The 23727-nt window shown below is 36.8% G+C and overlaps 1 protein-coding gene across 1 annotated transcript in view; it reads right to left on the bottom strand.

Annotated features, from left to right (window-relative positions):
- The window catches only part of ERAP2 (endoplasmic reticulum aminopeptidase 2), a 39862-nt gene that overhangs the window by 8957 nt on the left and 7178 nt on the right, over positions 1–23727 (bottom strand). Inside the window, exons 4-14 of the mRNA XM_081230834.1 lie at positions 20634–20768; positions 18492–18612; positions 16211–16365; positions 13243–13356; positions 11759–11890; positions 11398–11529; positions 9111–9179; positions 7925–8100; positions 5521–5600; positions 4329–4512; positions 37–193 (exon numbers count right to left, since the gene is read on the bottom strand). Of these exons, the coding sequence (XP_081086960.1) occupies positions 37–193; positions 4329–4512; positions 5521–5600; positions 7925–8100; positions 9111–9179; positions 11398–11529; positions 11759–11890; positions 13243–13356; positions 16211–16365; positions 18492–18612; positions 20634–20768 (1455 nt within the window). The remainder of the gene's footprint in view (positions 1–36; positions 194–4328; positions 4513–5520; positions 5601–7924; positions 8101–9110; positions 9180–11397; positions 11530–11758; positions 11891–13242; positions 13357–16210; positions 16366–18491; positions 18613–20633; positions 20769–23727) is intronic.

Below are 23727 nucleotides of genomic sequence, written 5' to 3'. Positions count from 1 at the left end.
ATTTTACTTAATGAATTTTCTGAAAGAAACACAAACCTTGAGATTTTCAGTGACATCTGAAACATTCTTTCTTTCCATGATGTGGTAAAATAATTCTAGGTATTCCAGGCCTTTGAGAAGTGCAGGGATGCTTGTTTCATGTTGGAGATAGCGAGTCAGGTCAAGGGCTTTGTCTAGAGTCAACCTTCCTGCACTGAGGTATAAAACAAATGTCAGTGGTTTGTGCATATCTTACAGTTCTTAACATTTTAAATAGTAAAACAAATATGATATAGAGAGCAATAACAGAAGCAGTTCATTATATTCAGGCCATTTGGTTTAAATCCTTGTTCTGCCACTGACTTGGGCAAATTAACCTCTCTGGGCTTCAGCTGCTTCCCCAATACAATGGGGATAGTAAAGAGTATCTACTTTAGTCCTCTGTTGTAAGGTTAAATGAGTTAATATAGGTAAAGTGCTTAGACTAATGTCTAACACAAATAAGAGCTTTGTAAATGAAAACGAAATAAATATTAGCTAATATTAATGTTTAGTACCAAATAATATCAAATTTTCATATATTTGTCATTCTCTAATTGCCTAATTTGTGGGTCTGACTTGTTCCTCCAAGCACATTTGGAACTTTGAGGACAGGTGCCATGTCTTTTATTTCTTTGATGTCCCTCCTAGAGCCTAACAGAGAAGCAGCACTTATTCTGAGTGGGTCCAAACAAGGATTTTCATTTTTTTAAAGAATCTATTTAGATTCTAAAGTGATATGCCTTCTCTACATTTTCCTTTAATGAGAAGAACAAACAACAAAACTATTATTCTGAATATCAAAACATTAGGATCTCTTCTGTAGAGGAAATAAACCATTATACTGTCACTTTTGTAAAGTGGTTTTCACATGTGTTTCTGAGAAGACCTGTGTCCCTGAAGCATCTATAAACCATTCTTGCCAGCATCCAACTCCCAGATTAAGCATAATAGTTTTATATGGAAACAGATTCCAGAACAAAGATATCTGTTTTGAATTTTTCATTAATATAATGCCCTATCTCCTATGGGTTTTTTAAATTTTAAATTCTCATCTAAAATGAGGGAACTGAAACTAGAAAGAAGTGACATTAAAAGCAAGCAACTTTTGTTGTGACTATACTCTTCTCAGCCACAATGACATACTGCTTTAAAACAGACTTAACAGTAAATTTTCCAAACATTTCATCTGAAGACAGAGGGCTGGACCATATGCTCTATGATTTTATGGTCTGCTATATTTTTTAAAAAACAAATCCACAAAATGTCACTATTCCTGCCCACATGTGTAAGTGTCATAGTACATGGTGCAGTAGATAAGTACAAATATAGTCACAACCTTTAAAATTTTAAATCTAGTGCACAATCCATTCATTACTTTGCTCACATTGGGGAAATCAATATGAAACTGGTAGAGAAATTAAGGAAGAATTGGCTGCTTATGTTTATTCTTCTTTAGACTTTCCTGGAAAGACAAAGTGTTTTCTTTCCTTTTTCCCATTTATCATCAATAGAATAATATGTAGAATAAATCAGGTCACAAGGTCTCCAACAGAAAAAATATTAAGGATCAGGTGGAGTATTATGCATTGTAAGCTTTTCCTATTCTAAGAATTTCTGTAATGTACTCACTTTATTCAGTGTGACATATTATTTCCTTTCAGATGCTATAAAGTATACTAAGAGGATCCGTAACAGGAAGAAACTAGGTATTATATTCTAGGGTTAAAATTTTAAAAAGAATGTTTAACACATAAAACTCATTTTATATTAATCTTGTTTTTCTTTTTAGCCCAGTCTAATTTATTTTTTACTTAGACAAATGCCATTATTTACTCTTATATTTACCTACTTTAAAACACTTTAATCTTAATATTCATTTAAGAGGGACTCCTTTTCTTTTTATAAAGTTATTATTTAATAAAAAACCAGCCCCTCATTACCTGCCCTCTGCTTCAATCAATGCACAAAACGTTATCTGAATGTCTGTTTAGCTTAAAAACTAAACCCACATATAAGCATATACTTCAGTCCAACAGGAAAAAGTCTATCTACTTATTTACATAAGGTTTCAGCTAAATGGTACCTTTGTGAAATAAACTGTATTCCCGAGGAAACAATTTGGGGCTTCTTTTTATGGTGTTGGACTTAAAGAAATAAATAATTTACCTGTAAGGAAATTATGGTTGTCATTTTAATTCCACCCAACTCAGAGGAGATCCAAGTCTTAAATTATATTTAATAATAAGTATGAAAACCCAATTGAAATGAATATGCATTCCTGGGTCAAATTCTGTCTCTAAACTAAATGTGATCACAGATTACATCCTTTAACTCTTAAATAGATATTGCACAAAGAAGGGAAGGAAGAGATATATATCACCAAAGCAAAGTAGCAAGTAAAAATATTTAGACCTATTATGAGATGTTTAAATTGTTTTCTTATATAATTACTTTTATTATAAAAGTAATATAAACAAACTACAAAACAATTGGAAATTAAAGGGAAAAACTCATAATTTCATTACCTTACATATTTACTAATAGCACTTTGGAATATTTCTTCCTGTTTTTGTTTCTCTCACTTTTAGCTTATTTTTTTTCATGTAACTGCAAACATAATAATACCTAAGCTTACATTCTGCTTTTTTTCCAATTTCACATTATTTGAAATGCATTTTTCTATGTTATCACTTCACCTTCCCATTCAATGCATGATCTTTTAAACAATTTATATTAGATAATACTAATAATGCTAACAGCTACCATTTATTGAGCATTTATTACTGTACTTAGTGCTTTATCTACATTATCTTAAGCAATCCTCAAAACAACTCTGCATGATAGACATTATTATTATTGGAGTTTTAAAGACAAGAAAAGTTTTAAAGACTAGAAAATTTAGGCTTAGAAAGGTTAAATGGCTTATCAAAGGTCAAACAATAAGTGAAGAGGTAGTACTTAGTTGATTAGTTTTAAACCAAAATTTGTACTCAGAAGTTCATTAACCAGTCTACCTAGTAAAGAAATGATTGCCTTTCCACTGATGCATCAGTAACTATAGGGTTCCTTCTGCTAAATTTACACTACACATAAATTTAGAGGCTAGAAACAGCAAAAAAGACTTTGCAACTACTTGAAAGATTGGCTTTCATTTGCTGAGTTGTCAATATTCTTCCTTCTGCCTGGTCTTAAATTTGTAATCTACCTTCTTTGCAATCTGCTCAGAGTATCTCCTTTAAGCAGACAAACCTCCCTCAACTAATGATAATCCACTTCTCAGCTAGTCTATCATGCATCCACTCAGACGTAGGATAGCTATGCTACTATGATGCTCCTGAGACCTATGGGACTGAGGATTAAGCTCTCAATCCTCTCACTTTTCTAACTAGGGAATTCTATTGTACAGAGAAGCTGTGTCTGAGAGATGTCTTGCTGGTTACCTTTATGTAATTTGACCTAAATAAGGATCGGAAAGGAAAAAATATGTCACACTGAATAAAGTGAGTACATTACAGTAATTCTCAGAATAGGAAAAGCTTACATAATGCAAAATACACCACCTGATCCCCAATTTTTTTTCCATTGGTGACCTTGTGATTTATTCTACATATTATTCTGTTGATGATAAATGGGAAAAAGGAAAGAAAACACTTTGTCTTTCCAGGAAAGTAAAAAGAGGAATAAACATAAACAGTCAATTCCTCCTTCATTTTTCTACCAATTTCATACTGACTTCCCCAATGTGAGCAAAGTAATGAATGGATTGTGTACTAGATTTTAAAATTGTAAAGGTTATAACCATATTTATACCTTTTGTCCAACAGATTACATTGGTATTTGGTGAAACAGCAAGCTACCAGCATAAACAAATTTAAAATCTGAGGTCAAAAGCTTAAATGCCTGGAGGGTCCACCATAAGTGAGTGAAGCAGGCCCCTCATGTGTACCATTTAGGACTTTGGTACATAGGAGAATGTAGGCCTGGCCCAAAGGAAGATCTGCCCACTCTACACTCCTGTATGGTTGCCCTGTGGGAATGAAGGCCTACAGTTGCCAAATTTTCTCATTATTTAAGAGATTCCAGAAGTCAGGATTTCTACATAAACTTCTCCATATTTTAAAATGTTGGATTAAATTTTTAAATGCTGGATGGGTCAAAATACTTTATCAGTGGGTAAGCTGTGGCCTAACGGCCTGTATTTGACCTCCATTCATATCCATATCATGTGAATGATTAATACTGAACGTTTGCTTTATCTGGTGATAAAGCAGTTATTTCCTATGAAATCAGATGAATTTTTGCATTACCTTACTAGCTGAAATGCATCATGAATCAGACTTATTCTGTCCTTAGGTCTGAGAAATGTGTGGTTCTGATTCAGCAGTGTAATGAGTTGGTCCCATCCATGCCCCTCATAGTGGACAATGTAGTAGCCATTTGAATCCACATTGAATTTTACCCAACTGGTCTTCTCAGGTAAATCCAGAGTATCTAGGAGGAGAAAATTGGTATAAGTATTTCCTTATTGACATGCACACCAGGAACATCTCCAAAAGTGTTAGTCTCCATACTATTTCTCCATACTATTACTAATAAATAAAGGAGAAGACAAAGTTTTGGAAGACTCAACAATGATCCTTATTTTCATAGTCTGCTGGATGGCTTATTTGGGGATGATGACCTTATTAAATTAATAAATAAACTAATTCCTAGGAAAAGGACTGACGAATTTGTTCTCAAAAGCAGTCTATGCAGGTTTAAGAGGCATGCAAGGGCCCAGTGAGCCAGATGATGAACATGACTGGAATTTGGCTTGATTTATTGGTGGCCTTGTCTCAAGGTTTATTTACTGCTCATTGAAATATGTATATGTAAATAGGTGATCCATTTGTCCAGTCCTTATTTTGGGCAAAATAAGGACTGTAGGCTGAACACGACATTATGATGGCAACATTCTCAAATTTCAGTGATGTGTTTAAAGGGGAAATTAAAGCTGTATTATTTTTAATATGACAGACATTATACTAGGTGGTAAAATAACATTACCATATTCTCTCAAAAGCTCTGTGAGGCTTAATCCCCATTCAAAATAAGATGAGAAAACTGAAACTCAGAAGAAGTTAAAAAATTTTCTTAAGGGCACACATCTAATATGTGACAGAATGAGGATTTGAATCCAGAGCGAATCAATTCCAGAGTGTATGCCTTTATCCACTGAACTAGTATGTATTAAAAGACATAAGATAGGATGCCATCATTTCTTAATATAAATATAAACCTATCTCTAAGTGCTAGAAGCACAAGAGAACTTTCCACTGAATAAAAAATTCAGACTTTCTAGCTAAAGGGTTCTTTTAGTAACACATATATGGAAAAATAAGAACTTCCTCAAACATATATCATTCATTATCAGATTGACTTACAGTATCTTTCCTCCAAATATCTCAGAACATGTTTAATTTCAGAATTAAAACAGCTATTGGCTAGTTAGTTCATTACCTGTCTTTGATTTCAGAACGTGTCTGTGAATTGCATTAGAGGAACTTGTGGAATAGGTCACTGGGATATGCCAAAGGTACCTATGTTAGAAAGTAAAGACTGTTACAGACTAAATTAATGGCCATTTCAATTTTCACATCATTAGACTTGGATAGGCTGCAAAAGACACCTAATCACTCATCCTTCACACCATCATAAATTTTATAGGCTAAGACCAGCAGATCCTTGGGTGTGCAAAAGTTCTTCCATAATGATTATGAAGGAGCAGCAATGTATACCTAGTTGAACTGTCACAATTACCCGTGCCATTTGCTGTCCAAATATCATACCACAACAAGTTCTGCTGATTGTTTTCTTCTAAGTAAGAGAAAAAAAAATCAATCTTCCTTTCATATTTCCAAAACTTATGACAGCCTGATATTAATTCAAATAACTGAACCAAAGCTGTAGGTAAAGCCCTCCAAGGTAACGATCTTACTCCAGTATGATTTTCTACTTAATCCTTTTGTTCAACAAAGCTACCCACATTCAACCCCCCAACTGCTAAGTGCCTGCAGCAGTGTGTCAGGATCTGCATACCAGCCAAGTCCAGACAGCAGAGAAGCAGAATGGATTGGAGGAAAAGGCCTCAGTTACTTTTCAATGGCCCTACTATGGTAAATAACTGAAATTGGCTATTTTTTTCTGACTAACTTTCTAGCAGCTTCTAGAACTCATTTCATCTATCACAGTAAGTCATATTAGCTATAGTAATCCTGTAAAATCACATGATTGAAAATACCAATAGGTATAAAAGAGAAAGAATAGTAACTGAGAATGTGCCCAGTAGTCTTCAGAAAAATATAAAATAGTGAAAGAAACAGCAGACACAGACTCGATCTAATAAAGGGTCAAAAGGGATAATCTACCTGCTAATCCAGAGAGTACAGATAATTAACAAAGCAACTGAAAAATTTATACAAATTGGTAAAAATAGACACATAGATATCACCAAGACTTAATGGATCGAGATTCCTGGATGGATCTTGACTCTAGAAAGAGATTTTTCCAGATAAACATATCTGGGAATAAAGAGAGGAAGAGTAGCATTTCATGAGTTTGGATAAGCATGGATCAGAGGATAATAATTTTATAAGAGTAATCTAAATACTGTTTCAGGTAGAGGAAAAATACAGATCATTGCAGTAGATATTTGTTATTCTGGGCCAACCACACTACTGAACTCTCTCTGCTGACATTTTGATAAGTTACAGAATTATGAGTCCTGTTTTTGCAATAGTAAATCAAACATTAAATTTTCCAGCCTGTGTTGCCAAGCTTCAAGTTGTTTAAGCTCTCTGAAGTTCAGACTTCAGAAGGACATACACAGAAATGGAAGATAAATGGCATAAGAGTTGCTGTTGGATCGAAATAGACATCTGATGACACAAAAAGGGAAAACAGTATATCCTATGTGTTAAAGGCTTTGAATTTGCTTCTGATTCTCAGAAAAATTCTAGAACTGTTATTAGACAGCTAGATCCTTGGGAAAAAATAATAATCAAAAGAGCCAGCATGGATTCACTTGGATTAATTTCATTTCAATTTAACCTCATTCATCTTATTGATAGGGCTAATAGATCAGAGGAAGGTGGACAGTGTTGTACACCTTGATTTTTTTTTTTTTTTTTTTTTTTTTTTTTTTGTGGTACGTGGGCCTCTCACTGCCGTGGCCTCTCCCGTCGCGGAGCACAGGCTCCAGACGCGCAGGCCCAGCGGCCATAGCTCACGGGCCCAGCCGCTCCACGGCATGCGGGACCCTCCCAGACCGGGGCACGAACCCGCGTCCCCTGCATCGGCAGGCGGACTCCCAACCACTGCGCCACCAGGGAAGCCCAATATACCTTGATTTTAGTAAAGCCTTTAACAAGTTTTCTCAGGACAGATGACAGTGTGGGTAATTGGATTTGCTTTTATTATTACCAAGAACATCATGTTTTAAGACATTACATTTATAGTCTCTTACTGAAAAACAAAAGAGAGAGGAAGGTCTTAGCATCTAATTTATCAAATAGGGAATGCCTTTTCTGATCAGGTGTATAGCTGTCATAACATTTCCTAGGTATGGGCCAGTCACACAATTTATTAGGGCCCAGAAGTCTAGTATACAGTCAGGGTATATTATATTAGAAATATTACCGACGACCTTCTGCATCAGAACTGAGGTTCTAAAGGTGGGCCCAGGATTACTAAGAATGTGCCCCTCAACAATGCAGTCTGGGCTGATATCAAGGCTAGTTTAGGCCTTTGAGTCCTGTGTAGAAATAGCACCCCATAAAATTGCCAGAGAAGCTGAAAGAAAGCTAATGTGATCACGAACAAACTGAGATGAGGTAAACTAGACCGACAGAAGGAAAGCAGTCACCTTTCCTGCAGGGCCCCCCATTCAGGATCCTCTTTGAACACACCGTTCAGAAAGCGCTCCTGCTGCAGTCTGAGTGAATTCCCTTCTCGGTTAACCACCACGAGGGGGATTCCTTTCTGCAGAGTCCATGTAGCCATCATCTGCTTCACCTCCATATTTTCCCGCAGAAAGGTGAGCTGAAATGACAAGTGACTTTGGTAACTCAAGACAGAGGAGAGAAGCCAGAGAGAGATGAGAAACTTCGACCTCCTTGGACGCTGGAAACATGGGTGGGACAGGAAGCGGGGACTCTGGATGCAATCTCCCAGGGGAGCGATGTGGAAACTAGAATGCTGCCCCTCCCCACGCTGCCCAGGGCTGCTCTGCAAATTACCTGAAGCAGGGACGTGTGTGGGAGCTTGAGGGTTAACACAGGGCAGGAAAGGTCAAGAGGAAGGGCTTGAGACTGAAGCCTCCCTTTCAAAACAGAAAAAAAAAAAACCCACCATAAAACCAAAAAACAAAAAACTACTCTCCATTTTATTAACGACAGAATCCAGAGAAGTGGCTTAAGAAGAAATGTCTCTCTTTAGGGAAGCTTTTTAAAAATTCCAATAGAACAATATTATATCAATAGAAGGATATGGAATGGAGAACAAAACCTCTAGCTTTTTAGCTTCTGGTATGTATTGCTGATCACTGAGTGATGCTGAATCTCCCTTTAGAAACTATAATTGATGGGATTACCATAATGCTTTTTAAAAAGTTTGCCTTTTCTTTTTTCCATGATGATTTTCTTTTCTCTTTCCTAAAATGCTCCAATAACTTCCCAGAAGTAAACAAAAAGGGCCTCAAGAAAGACATTCACTCTATTTCCAAACTTAACAGATTTGGTTTGGCATTTTTCAGAGCCTAGAGGATGCCAGTGCAGCAGTAACCACTCAGAAGAATTTTGAGCTGAGATATTTTTAGCTAGCAGCGGGGTTGTGGGAAAGCTGAATTATAACAACAAAAATATAGTAGTAACAGCGTCACCCCCCTAAATGGCCTGAGCATTCTTTCTTCAGGCAGCTTTGTTTCAAGGAAAACTGTGGAGTCTCTACTTCTCTCCAGTTATTTAAAGGGACAGTTGGGCGACTTTACACACTCACTTTGGGCCAGGCGATGAGCCAAGTCTCTTCTACTCTACAAGTCTCTTTCTACTTACTGTGTTACTTGTTGTCTTGGAATCGGAATAACAAAATCCACCAGATGTAGAATCACTTTCTAAACAATCCTATAAAACAAGAGTAAAAGAGCACTGCCATTTTGGACACTGATAGTTGGCTGAATATGCATATTAGACATGAATGCAGACATTTATTAGCATGGATATATGAAAATTTAATTCATCTAAACATGGTAATAAGCACAGCAATTCATTAAAGAATACATAAAATTTACTCTTTTTGTTTTATATGTATAATTGATGTTATGTGACACAATGCTGAGTTAGGTATTCTCAGGAATTTATCATTTTCCTACCACAGTCTCTTTTTTTATTTTTGGCTGTGTTGGGTCTTTTTTGCCATGCACAGGCTTTCTCTAGTTGCAGTGAGCGGGGGCTACTCTGGGCTTCAGTAGTTGTGGCTCGTGGGCTCTAGAGCACAGGCTCAGTAGTTGTGGCGCATGGGCTTAGTTGCTCCGTGGCACGTGGGATCTTCCCAGACCAGGGCTGTAACCCATGTCCCCTGCACTGGCAGGCAGATTCTTAACCACTGAGCCAACAGGTAAGTCCCCCACAGTTTCATTTGGCATCAGAAGGGGGTCACCTAGAACTTAGGACCTTTAGGGGAAGTTTGGATGGGAGACTTCCCTGATAACTAGGAAGAAGTTGTGATGTAATTGAAAGAATGAATACTGGACTTAGAGTCAGAAGACAGATTTTAAGAAATGACTACATCATTATGGTCTTAAGCAAATCTCTCCCTTAGCATTAGTTTTCCCATCTGTAAAAATGGGGTAAGAATGCCTACCTTACCTTCTTGAGATGGTTATAAGCATGAAGTGACAAAAATTAACATAAGATTGCTCACAGTTAACCTAAAAGAATCCTGTAATTATTGCCCAAATATCTCCTTTAGTCCACTTTACACCCACTACCCACACCAAAGACAGATTCTTCCTTGCTGAAAAAAGGCTTGGTTGATGTCTACACACAGAGACACATACACAAGTACACATCATAGCAAAGGAGAGGGAGGAGGAGAGGGGAGAGAAAAGCAACGTAAGGCTTGTTGTTGACAACCTGAGGGAGAATTGTGGAGAAAGAACATCTGGATCAGCTGCAAGAGGTGATGAAAATGGATAAGGAGAATCTTTATAAGTATTACAAAGGATCGTGTAATTTGATCCCCTTTAGGGTTTTCAAGAAATGGGGGTAAAACGTTTGAGCTACTTTGAAAAAAATTTTAATTACTGTATTTGTCTCTTTAACCACAAACTCACACATAAGTTAAACCTTGAGGGTCCAGACTTAATAAGGGCACAGAAAAATCAAATGAGATAATGCACATGAAGTTTCTTTTTAAACTGTGAAGTGCTATACAAATATTGAACAATATTATTACTGCCCCTGGGACATACGTGCTTATAAAGGAGAGGGGACCTCTTCCGTGTACAATGACTTAGGGTTCTTCTACCTGCAGGCACAAGCTCTGCCAGTTCATTACTTCTATAACAAAGTATTGTCCTTGCATTTGAAAATCTAAGAATATTTTAATAATTATTAGAATCATCTGAGTTGACTGCATGTTTTCTCTGTTTTACCTACTATACTACGTGAATCCCAATGACAGAGAGACCATATGTTCTTTAATCAATCATTAACTGATTATAGGGTCAATAGAATGCTAAGGGCCTGACATGATTCTTTCTCTTAAGCAAATTTTGTTTATTATTATCATTGTTATTATTGAACCAATGGAAACCAATAAAAGAGAATGTCACTGGATGGAACAGATTCATAAGTGCACTTCTAGGCATTCAGCAGAAAGGCAAATCAATGAGGGCTGGAGCTGTCTGTAAGGAGGAGGTGAAATCTCAGCTAGATCTCAAAAGATGGACAGCACCTGAATTGTTGGAAAGAAGAGAGAGCCCTTCAGGTAGCAAGAGCACTAGAAACAGAGGCATGACAGGGACTGAACAGGATTTCTTCCTATGAGGGAGGAGGTGTGTTTCACTCAACAGAGAATACAGGCTGGGAAATACATTTGAGCAAGTAGAGTTCAACCTTAAATTTGGGAAGAGAAGATCAGGTGTTACATGAAGGAATTACAAAGTTATGAAAGATTTGGAAAAAAAGACAAAAGTGTAGGGTCAACCATAAAAGGGAAACCAAAGAGAAGGAGGTCAAATATTGTTGCCTGACAATGTAACTATTTATAAACCTTCATAATTAGCTTGTCATTTTTTAGGCTTAACAGCAGTCTACTATAACTTAACAGAGGACTTACATTTGAAAAGCTGCTCCACAAATCATCATTCTTAGCATTTCTATAGCTGAACTTCTTTAAGTAGTGAATAATTCCTTTCTTGAATTTCTCCTCACTCAGAAAATCCTTGAGCATATTCAAAATACAAGCTCCCTAAATTACAAATAAAAGCAAAGAAAAAAAAGATAAAGGAAAAGGTAGTATATGTTTTTAAAGGAAGCTTATATTTTATGGAACATGTGTAATGTCTGATAAGTGAACAGCAAATAAAAAGTGAAACAGGTAGCAATAACCTGGCACCAACAACTTAAACTGTTGATGTACTGGCCTCATTATATTTCTCCCAAAAGCAGAGCTTCCACTAGTCCACAGCATTTACTACCTTTTGATAGGAAACAACATCAAACATTTCCTGTATTTGAGTAGAGGTTTCTGCTTGATTGGAGATAGGATGGGATGAATTTAATGAATCTCTTTTAATTACTTCAAAACACATGTACAGAAAATCGTCATCCTAAAGAGGAGAGAAATTTTTTTTCAATTTCCATTTGACATTCTCAAAGCAATAGGAAACACGATAGGTTTTATAAGATATTCTCAGAAGTAGGTATTCAATATTTCTTACAAGATGTTTCTTTCCCCTTATATATTCCCCTTTCACCAATTCTCTATTTTGTAAAGGTATAAATTCGACATTCCCTCAGATGCTGCCTGAATATTTACCATGAGCCAATCCCTTCGATACAAAAATAAAACTAAGGTTCCCATTTAGTGAACACGTGCTGTGTGCTAGGATCTTACATCTATCATCTGCAATCCTTTCAACACCCTGCAAGGGGGATGCATTATATACATTTTACAAGTGAGAATGTATGAAGCTTTGGGATTAAACCACAGATTCAGCACACAGCAAATAAGAAGACACTGACTTTGAATCCGTGTCTGTCTGTAATTGTACTGGACCAAATGTCTACCTCAAAGAGCTAATTATCCATTACTAACTACCTTGATATGTGCTGTTCAGACCCTCTTGTGCCTATTAAAAAAGACATGTTTGAAGAAATATTTTCACACATTTTGGGGAAATTAACTAACCCTTTGGAAATTCTGGAGGAGTGTGTCCCCAGTCATGCTCAATTCAGATTACATGCCAACAACTCTGCACAGGATCTATAGCCATGGGCATTGTTTTGTCCTATATCATTGTATATGGACAGTGATCCTTTCCTCTCACCCCACATACACAGCTGTATATTTGTGCTATTTTCACTATCTATCCACAAACTTTAGGGTGAGGGATTTATGTTGACTGCTCTCTAAAACCTCCAGTGTCTCATCCAGTTCTATCATCTGTGTTATGTGCCTGCCACCCCATTCATATGCTGAAGCCCTAGCCCCCAGATTGTATTTGGAGATAGTGCCTTTAAAAGGAGGGGACTGAATTAAAATGAGGCCATTAGGGTGGGCCCTCATCCACTCTGACTGGTGTAAGAAGAGGACATTTAAAAACTCAGACACCAGAGATGTGTGAGCACAGAGGAAAGACCATGTGAGGACACAGTGAGAAGGTGGCCATCTGTAAGCCAAGGAGAGAGGCTTCAGAAGAAATCAAACCTGCCAACACCTTGATCCCATAGTTCTAGCCTCCAGAACCGTGAGAAAATAAATTTCTGTTGTTTAAGCCACCCAGTCTGTGGAATTTTGTCATGGCAGCCCTAGCAAACTAATACAACCTGCTTATACAAAACAAAACACCATAGATTCAATGACTCAATGCTATGTTCTCTTTGTCATTCTCTAAAAATTTTAGTAGTAAATTAATGATTCCTTAGGGCATACAGTATGACATACAAAATTGTGACTTACCAGTTGTAGCTCTGGATATGTGATGTTAACAGAGATATGTTCCATGTATGTTGCAAAACCCTCATTGAGCCATATATCATTCCACCATTCCATTGTAACCAGGTTGCCAAACCACTAGGAGGAAAAAACTCAGTTATTAGAAGGTAAACAAATATAAAAAATTATTAACTATAGCAAAAAATATAATGGGTGGTAACTTCTTTCTTTTAGTAGCTGAGGCCTCTTCTCTATCTTTGCTACCCTTTTCTCTCCGCACAGCCTCCTTCTACTGATTTCCCTGCCTTCGCCTCTCTCCACATTTTTGCTTCCTTCACTTCTCTTTCTTTGTGTTCATATTGTCTCCAACTCCCCAACTTCCACTATATCCTTGCTATATTTCCTAGATATTAGATTTAATATTAAGGAAGAAAGTGAAACATTTCGTAGGGTACATTTTGCACAATAAGTATAATCTCACCTTGTCATTGACTTATGGTGATGGTCTAAGGAGAAATATAAGCCAAAATATTTTTGGTGAAGTCACCTTTTTATATTAAGTAGCAGGTACTTAAAAGGATAAGAATTCATTTAGGACTTTCAGATTGTTACACAATATTAGTGATGACCAAATTTACTTGCTGTCCTCTGCCCCAATTTACTTCTAGGGATTAACTTGGCCACTAAGATGAATAAAAGTCTGAGATTTAAATATATATAAATAAAATTAAAAGGATGCAAAAAGACAATCTAAATAGAAATTTACCCTTGACCTATATTTAATCTGTAACACATTTTAAATATTATTATTTTTATATATTATTATATTTTATCTATTTGGCCTTTGTCATATTAGTGTGTGTCCGGTTTATCTATTTTAGGATTGCAGTCTCCAGAAGGACTGGAAGCTTAAACAATAAGATTCTAAGATTCACAAGAGCCTTGTTACAGTTACAGAACACAAATCACTAGATCTGTAGCTTCTAGAAACAGTTCAAGCTCTATACCTCTTCTTACAGCTCTCCTATCATATTGCAAGTGGGCTCCAATCTTCTGAGGGAGTTCTGTGAGAAGGGACAGCGGGTGTTTCCTCAGTTTGAGAAGTGATGAACACAAGAAGTACAAGCTGGTTATGGTCATTTCACCAGTCAGTAAAAGTAGTTTATTCATTCATTCAATAAATATCTATTGAGAATCCACCATGTTTCTGGCTCTATACCATACATTAGAAATACAAAGATGTATGTAAGATAACCACTGCCTCAATACAAATGGTGGAAGTCAACTGGCAGGCATATACATGCAATAAAGCATTATTGGCACTATGATCTATGTCTGTACAAGGGACAGAGGAGATTCCAGAAGGAAAAAATCAGTTTTGCTGGGAGAGTGTGTAGAATAACTGGGAAACGATTCATTTCCTTAGTCTTGCAAGGGGTCCTCAGGAATATTGGAAGTGGGGTGTGCTCTAAGCAGATCAGGTAGCAGGAGCAAAAACACAGAGGAATGATACAACCTCACCTGTTCAGGTAATGGCAGGTAGTCTGGGATGGCTAAAGCTAAAGGTGTCGTTCAGAGATGAGGCTGGAGAGGTGGAGGCAAGCCGGGTCCTCGGGGCCTTGTTTGCCACGCTATGGATCCTTTACTCATCCAGGCATTGAGAGTCTTTGCCAGGGTTTTACGCAGAGGAGTGACATAGTCATATGGAGATTAATGGGGAAACAAAATAGTCAAGGCCACTGGGGCCTGCTGCTTCAGCCCTGAACACTGCGTCCTCATAAAAGAGAAGCTATTAAAGGAAGGCCTTAAGGGAGGATGGAGCCTCAGAAGTAGAGCTCTCTGATTATTTCCCTATGAACATTGGGTAGAAAATTAGGAATACCCAGACTCAGTTAAGTGCTTTAGAGCTTCCAGAGACTAATGATCAAAACCCCTAAGATGGGCCAGAGGGGAGATGCTAAACCAGAGGAAGCTGTTCCTATGTTCTCAAAATAAAGTGCTGAGCATGGCTCCTATGTAACTGGGTTCTTAGTTTGCTGCTTAAAAGAAAACAAACAAAAACAAACAACCTCCCCTTATTATTATTATGGTCATGGTAAAGGATAAAGTTAAACATTTAAAAATAAGAGATTTTACCAGCTTCTACAATGGAATGATATTTGCCTACATGGTAAAAGAGAGTTTCCGGTGCCTTTAATAATTCACTGCATAATGGGGAATTTTCAGAAATGAAATAGAGTGGAAAAAGTCTCTGATATCTGTAGAGCTAGTTTTACTGTTTCATATTTGTATGTAATACAGTGTTGATAGATGGACCTTGGAAATCTTATTCTGTAAGAAATGGTAGCAGTGGTGGTCACTGTAACCATCATTAATAACTAACACTTACTGAGTACCTACTACATGACAGACATAGACACTTATCTGTAATCCTCACAACAGTTTCAAGAAGCAGGAGCTATTATGAACTTAATTTTATAGACGAGGACACTGAAGTTTAGAGAGTTAGGTAATGTGTCCAGGGTCAGCAGCCCATGAGTGCACAGACTTGAAAATACTTCATTATGGATGAATAATCACAGATGCCAATTGAAAGGAGATAGATTTTGCCCTAGATTGGAATGCCACCATATTAGAGGGTATAAGGGGAAATATTTTTAATAGAAATCTCTATTTGTAGGGTTTCTAATTCTGTGCTTTATGTATCTGCATGGTCTTCACTTTTCTTTACTAAAAGACATTTGGAGGCTTTGCCTTGAAGGGTTTTAGAGGATATAGTGGCCACTTCTCTTGTGATAAAATTCCTGTATGAGACCCATTGTCTAGAGATTGAACATTCTTCTACTTGACATATCATGTTTGGCTTGATAATCCCTAAGGTCCCCTCTAGAAGTAAAATGACATGATTTTACGTTGTTTCAGGAATATTGGTGGTGTTCTGCATAACGCTCTTTTGAACTGATGCTAAAAGAATGTCATGAGTGCCAGGTACCTGGTGTGCTAGCTCATGAGCTATGACTTTGGTGACCCACAGTTTGTCAGAAGTAGAAGAGGTCTTGGGATCAAAGAGCAGCAACGTCTCTCTATATGTGACAAGGCCCCAATTTTCCATGGCTCCACTTTCAAAGTCAGGAATGGCAACTAGATCTAAGAAATAAGAACAACCACACTTGATCATTATGGCTTCCACACCAGAAGTGGGATTTGCTTCCTCCTCAAATATGTTATGAACCATTCAGTGTATATAAGCAGATTTTCTGAAAACATCAAGAGTGTCTTAACATTGATATGGTGTCTTGTAGTTGCTGAAAATAATCAGTATCCATTATCAAGCAGAATAAAGTCTATCAGTAAAGTTTTGGTTGTAGGTAAAGTAAACTATTGACATTTAACCACTTTTTCCTAAAACTAAACTATGAAAATACCTTGAGTACATTACTGCTGAGAAAAAAATTCATTTTAAAACTCTCCTATTGTATTTTATATTAGTACTACAGAAAAACTTTGAAAATATGAGGTATCAAATAATTTCTAATATGTCTGGAATTCAACAAAACATATAATGAACTCATTTCTACAAAAAAGAAAAAAAGGGGATTTTAATTTCAGGGGAACACCTTTTAGGAGCATCTCTATAGTCAATATTTCAATTAATATTTCTAGCGCATACAGCCTCTAAGTGTCCTTCTAAGGCAGTAGAGGAAAAAAGCTGTTGGCATCACTTCTTTCTGAGCTCAATTTCCTTTTCAACATTGATATTTCCTCTACTTCTTGACAAAGTCTTAGGGAAAAAAAGTGAAATTTAATCATGTTTAAGCAACTCAGATATAACGTAATTTATATCATATCTGTGTGTGAGTATATATATATATATATATATATATATATATATATATATATATACCCTCTGCCAATGACTTCATGTAAATCAGAAAACTTCTGGCTAATATTTAATCTTGGACTTCTTTCTGTTTATTCTGTCAGGCCATATTGGAAAAAATACTGCTCTTTGGCTGAAAAGAAAGGTAATTTTTTAAAAGTTTGAAATAAATCAAGTCACTTGGCTTGCAATTACAATGTCTGGAATTAGTATTGGTTAATTCTAGTGGATAAAATCAAATATTTATAATGCAATCAAAAAGCAAACTAGCACTAATAAAGATTAGTATTCATTAGCACTTCAAATGTGGGAATGACTCCTTTTCTAAATTGCATTGATGATTTTATATTAGTTATATTATTTCCCAAAGCCATTAGAAATGCTTATATCTGCTCAATTTTTTCCTAAGCTGCGTGTTTCCTTTCAGTTAGTTTTATTTTAAATACATTCACTTCATATGATCTTCAAGGTTGCATTTTTCAAAAGCAACTTAAGATTGTTGATAGCTGTTATTTGATCTTTCCTTGATTTTTGACAGAGGACAGCAGTGGACTGTGGGTAAACTGATTTAGTATATCCGTACTAAAAGGTGTATAGAACCTGTGCTATAATAATACAGTGAGACTCAGGAACTGTAGGGACAACCACCTGGAGATGTCTTCTGATGGTCCCTTTTAACTCTCTAAAACTGTATGGAGGTTGGGCAGGAAAGGGGAGGAAGGACATGATAAGGTGTGTGTTCTAAAGTCCCAAAGAAACACAATGTTTTGTCATTGTCAGAAACTCTAAAAATTAATCTATATAAGTTATAAAATTTAAGTCATGGTTTTTATATATTCTGCAACATAAGAATCACAATTTTTAATTTTTAAGATAGAAAATTAAAACCAACCAAGATAGACTATGTGTATTTTCTCATATAAAGATCTATGACTACTACATTCAAATTATCTATTTCCTCCAAATCTTTTTTTTTTTTTTAAGTCTGTGCTACAGTCTTATCTTCCAGCCTCAGACCCACGGTAGATAATAGATGGAAGGACAATTTTCAGCTATTTACATAAACCTTCGGCAACTTTTATGAAAGATTGCTAGTCTTGTACAAATATGGTACAGAAGAAAATATATGCTCCAGAAAATTCATCCATTTAAATCTAATATAAAATGCAGATATTTTAATATTAAACCTTGTAAAAGAATAGAGAAATGAACCACAGTACTTGGGCTTCTCATAATACTTTATTTTCTAAACTCTAGGACCATCTCTGAGGTACAAATTATTGCTTTCTGGGCTAACTGAACGTCTTTAGTGCTCATTTAAATCACATACTAAGAGGGACGAAATCAAAGTATGTTCTAAAAATAAAGATGATGATGTGGAATTTGAACCTACCCAGTTTTGCGAGTGGATAGCGGATATCAAAGTAATTTTCGTAAAAGTCCAGCAGCTTCAATGATGCTTCCAAAGCATAATGTGTTTGACTCCATTTGTCTGGGGCTGCATGGATGGACACCTGGGAAATGTTGGTGGGAAGAAGTGGTCTTTGAAGGACAGCTCCTTTGCACAACTCCATTCCTAACAGCCCTCACCCAAAGAAAGGCAGACTGCATTTTTCAAGAAATTATTGAGATACCGTTAAACATGTTGTCAACAGGGGATAAGATGTTCTGTAAAGTATTAAAGCAAGAATCACTCTTGAAAATTATAAACAACCCTGTATTTTCTGTTACAGTATATTCCCTAGATGCTAATCTGTACGTTTTAAGCTATATAAACCCATCACCTCATGAGAGCCCACTTCAGTTCATCACTATCATGTACTCTAGCACTTGAGAATAAACCTTCCAAAATTATGACCACCAACACAATTCAAATAAAACATAATTCTATGAGGTGGAAATCCTTCATGAACCTATTGGAACCACCCTCTGTCATGTTTTCTTTTCTTTTCTTTTCTTTTTTTTTTTGATTATTGGGTTTTTTAAAAAATTAAATTAATTTATTTTTATACAGTAGGTTCTTATTAGTTATCTATTTTATGCATATTAGTGTATATATGTCAATCCCAGTCTCCCAATTCATCCCACCATGTCGTGTTTTCTTTAAACTCAAAAATGCCCAAATATGTTCATTGACTCCCTGCAAACTATTAGCTATTAAGTGGAAGAAATAAAGTTAGATTCCAATCTTCTTGGGTTTCAAGTACAGTGTTGCTCTCATTTCATAACCTGCTTTCATACTCTGAGTTAACTGAAGTTCCTCAGAAATTTTATAAGAAGGATATATTAGTGACCACAGTGGCGTACCAGGCACTGTGCTAAATGCACACATGTAAAATCTAATTTAATCCTCTCAATCACCTCATGAAATAGGTGCTATTGTCTTCATTTTACAGATGAAGCAATGGAAACACATGGAGATTCAGTAACTAACTTCAAGCCCCCCGTGTAGAAAACTGTAGAGCTGGGATGTGAATCCAAGGAAGCTGACAGGACCCTGTCCTCTGACGTAAAGTGCCATCTGACCTCTCACACATCTATATCTCTGCACATATATATACGTGCAGAGATGTAGGTAGACACATTGCTGATAACATGTATCTACATATCCAAAGATATAATATGTATGGAAATTGTAATAGCCATTTTATTGCTATTTTTCATAGGCATTATTTTATGGTTCTTTGAATATGGTTTTTTGTTTTGTTTTGTTTTTGCGGTACGCGGGCCTCTCACTGTTGTGGCCTCTCCCGTTGCGGAGCACAGGCTCCGGATGCACAGGCTCAGCGGCCATGGCTCACGGGCCCAGCCGCTCCGCGGCATGTGGGATCTTCCCGGACCGGGGCACAAACCTGTGTCCCCTGCATCGGCTGGCGGACCCTCAACAACTGCGCCACCAGGGAAGCCCCTGAATATGTTTTTAGGTCTATAACTTGGTTCCTCAGGGTAAGGAGTTCTTTTTTATTTTTCATGTCTTCACTGATAGTCGCAAAACTTTATAATTATTGGGTACTGTAAATTTTTGTAAACAATAAACGCTCTAAAAATTATGAAGACCTCCTTTCACTGAGGAAATAAAGTTATAGAAAACAAATGGAAACAATGTAAGTGTCCTAGAATAAGATGCTGATTAAAAAATCCTTATGGTACCTCTATGTAGTAGAGTACAATACTATTAATTATTAATATTATAGAAATATTTAATGGCATTTAATTTTTATGGCATATTATGGTGAGCTAAAACAATCATATATTATTTTGTAAAATGTATATATAGTTATATATAGTATATACTGTTACTATATACACCCATATACTGACAGACTTATAGAAAATACTTGGAAGGCTGACATAAATATTACCAGTAATTATATCTTGGTGATGGGATTGTGGGTAACTTATTTTTTATCTATCTCTATTTTTGTAAATAAGCATGATACTTTGATAATAAGGAAAATAACCTTAAAATAAAGAAAAGCTCATTGCCTTCAGGAAACTATTCTGCACTGTGTATGAAATGAGAACCCAAACTCACCTTGACCCCTGACGAGGCTGTGCCACTCACAGAGTTGAAATCACAAACTATGTAGGCTACAAGGTATGTACTCATTTTTACAGTAGTTTCAAAATGATCTTCCAAGAGGCCTCCTTCAAGTTCAATTGTCTTAACCTACAGGAAGGGAAAGAATCAGTATTTGAAAACTGGAGTATTTTACAAGAATGCCTATGACATAGGCTACGTAAGTTAGAGGAAAGCTTGATGTTCCGAAGGACATGTGATCCCCTTATAGGAGATCAGTGGACCTTTCACAACATTCTGTGGCTTCACCTCCCTCCATTTCTTTTATCTCTAGACTTCCTCGAAGACACAATGTACTACTTTTGGGATCTCAAAATGATATCTATTTTGTTGCTTGAAAGCATAAAAATATCTTAGATGCTTCTGCTTTCTTGAGATGCAATCATCTCCAACACTGGTATCAATTCAAGATTTGTACTTCTAAGCAAAAATGCCAGAGAAGAGTCCCTTTCCCTTTGTTATATAATAAATAAATATCTGTTGCAGAAGGAAATGGGAAGCAAAACTGTGCTAGATTTTTTTTTCTGTGCTAGATGTTTTGCATTATCTTTTAATCCTCCTATTATGTGTGTGTGAGGTAAGTGTTATTTCACAGGTGAGGAAACAGTCTCAGAAGTGTTAACTGAATTGCCCAAGATCACATGCCTAGTTCCACGGCAGGACCAAGATGTGGATGTGACCGTGTGACTCTAAAGCCATTGCTCATTCTTTCACTCGCTGGGTGACAGCTTGAGTCATAGTCTTATTTTATCTTTGCTTCATTGATTCAGCAATGAAAGCAGTCAGGCCAAGGAGATCATTAGTGATTTGAGCTTCTGCCTATCTACTGAGGAAGTAAAGAGTTTTAAGGCTATAGACTGGTCAGCCGCATCCATCAAATTCACTGAGTAATTACTGAATTCTATCTTTATTTGCCCTGGATAGCTTGTCCCAGAGATGGTCTTCACCACGGTTTGATGCCCCTAAATTCTGAACGGACACAGATCCAGTCATCTGAAAATACCACTTTCTTCAAATTGAAAACAATTCTTAGACTGGCTTGTCCCTCACCCTCTCCAACCTCCTTTTAAGGCATCTGGTTTGTGGCAGTGCTAACCACGGACTATTGAGCATATTTTATGTGTTTGTATAAGATTGCAGTTTGCTTTGGCGAGAAAAAATAGCTTGAAGTATTATCATAAACTGCCTTGCCTACGTCAATGACAAATGTGTGTGCTATTAAATTCTACAGAATTCTATCAAAAACTCAATTCCTAAGTTTCAATAAAGTAGGAAACATTGACCAAATACTCTAGGAAAGGTGGCAGCATGCATAGGGCTGTAAGTTTTACCTCTGTCCAGCAAGTTAATTTTGTCCAACAATAATCTTTTTTAGGGGTCTGATTCAACCAGAGTTCTATGGGTACATAGAATCCTAGCAGATGAGAGGGTTATGGTAGGAGCTGGGGAGGGGACATTATGACTGTGGTCCTCTGCCCAAACTCAGCAGCAAGACCCTTTTGTCAAGTGTGTAGATGGGTGAGGGGAGGAAGGGGAAAGGTTGTGGGACTGTGGGGAAACGAGTCTGTGACACTTGACAGCTGGTGGCAGAGACAGGAGACAGGTGGGCAATCCCTCTGATTTCTCCCCTCCCCCCCAGATGAAGACATAGTCCACAGAAGCTGAGTTTTGTTCAGGAACCTGGAGTGACCCATGTTGATCAACATTGCCTTAAATGGAAGTATTTGGGCTGTTAGTGTTAAGTCCTTCCAGGATGGTGATGTAAGCTCTAAGTATAAAACACTTGTTGCTAGAGAAGGATTTAGCTGTCTTCTCAATTTTGGCAGGATTCTACTTGCATAGCAAGTGTCACCAGCAGGTGTGTGTTCCCTTAAGGAATGAAGGGGCAAAGACATGCCCAGTATATATGCTGCCTCTACTAGTGCTTGGCTGACCACCTCACTTCCTAGTGTTCTTAACTTGTATTCCTACATTCTTAACTAAACAAATTGAGAACTTAGTATGTGTTGCTTCTTCTCACCAGTCCATAACCCATCTTAAGCGCTGCAGCTATTATCCAAAGAGTATGATTGTAGCATCACTTCTGTTCTTCTTTTTTTGGATCACCATGAAAGCCTGGGTTGGGCATGCCAATGAGAAGCAGAAACTAAGCCAATATTTGCTGGAAAAGGCATGATCCAGAGAACTGGCCCAGTCAACTGAGGCAATGCAAAGTTCAAGGATTATATGAAATATTTTGAAAGTGTTCACTTGTTTTTCCTAAATATGAGAAGTTACTGACGGTTTCTAAAGATAGAAAACTGAGATTCTAATATAACGAACTGACAATTTATGTTTGCATCACATTTTGATTAAAAGGCATTACTAACTGTATTTTTACTTTATCCTCCATGATTATTCATGTGAAAAATTCTGTTAATAAAAAGCTGCCAGGAAAGAGACTGAACTACCCTTAAATGAACATTCAGTTCATAGAAAGAAGACTTGGAGCTAAGTAGCAAATCCTTTTTACCTGAAAATGAGTAGGCAAATTAAATTGTTGTCTGTATGATCATGGAAAAACTGTGGGATATATGTCATGTGGAGTGTGTCACTTTTCCCCTTGATCTGCTCTGCAAGTATTTCAAAGCAAACACTTTTCTAGCATTAAAGAGAAATCTGGGGGAAATTCAGCTTGTAGCTTATGGACTCATTTCCCCCATTCATCCACAGAGGACAGTCACTGTGGAAGGCAGAGAGGAAAATAGGGTGGAGTCACTGGCTGGGTTATGATGACCTGGCTGCTTTCTGAGCTCATCCTGCTGAAGCACTGTCAGGAGAGCCTCTATTTTTATCCTACTTTCTAAGTAGCAATGGGGAAATATTTTACATTTCGTTCAACAGCTCAAGAGGCAAGCATATCACTAGTGAGGAAATATCAAATGAGGCTCAGTGTCTACTGTGTCATTCAGAGTCTCTGCATTTTTAGTATAAATATGACGCAAATAAAAGTGTTCAGAGGTCTCTCTATTAAAAAAGTTGATAACTATGATATATAATTTTCATAAAT

Source organism: Mesoplodon bidens (assembly GCF_964165515.1).
Source record: "Mesoplodon bidens genome assembly, chromosome: 4".
In the NCBI taxonomy this organism is placed as follows: Eukaryota; Metazoa; Chordata; class Mammalia; order Artiodactyla; family Ziphiidae; genus Mesoplodon; species Mesoplodon bidens.
This window is presented reverse-complemented; position numbering and strand designations above follow the sequence as displayed.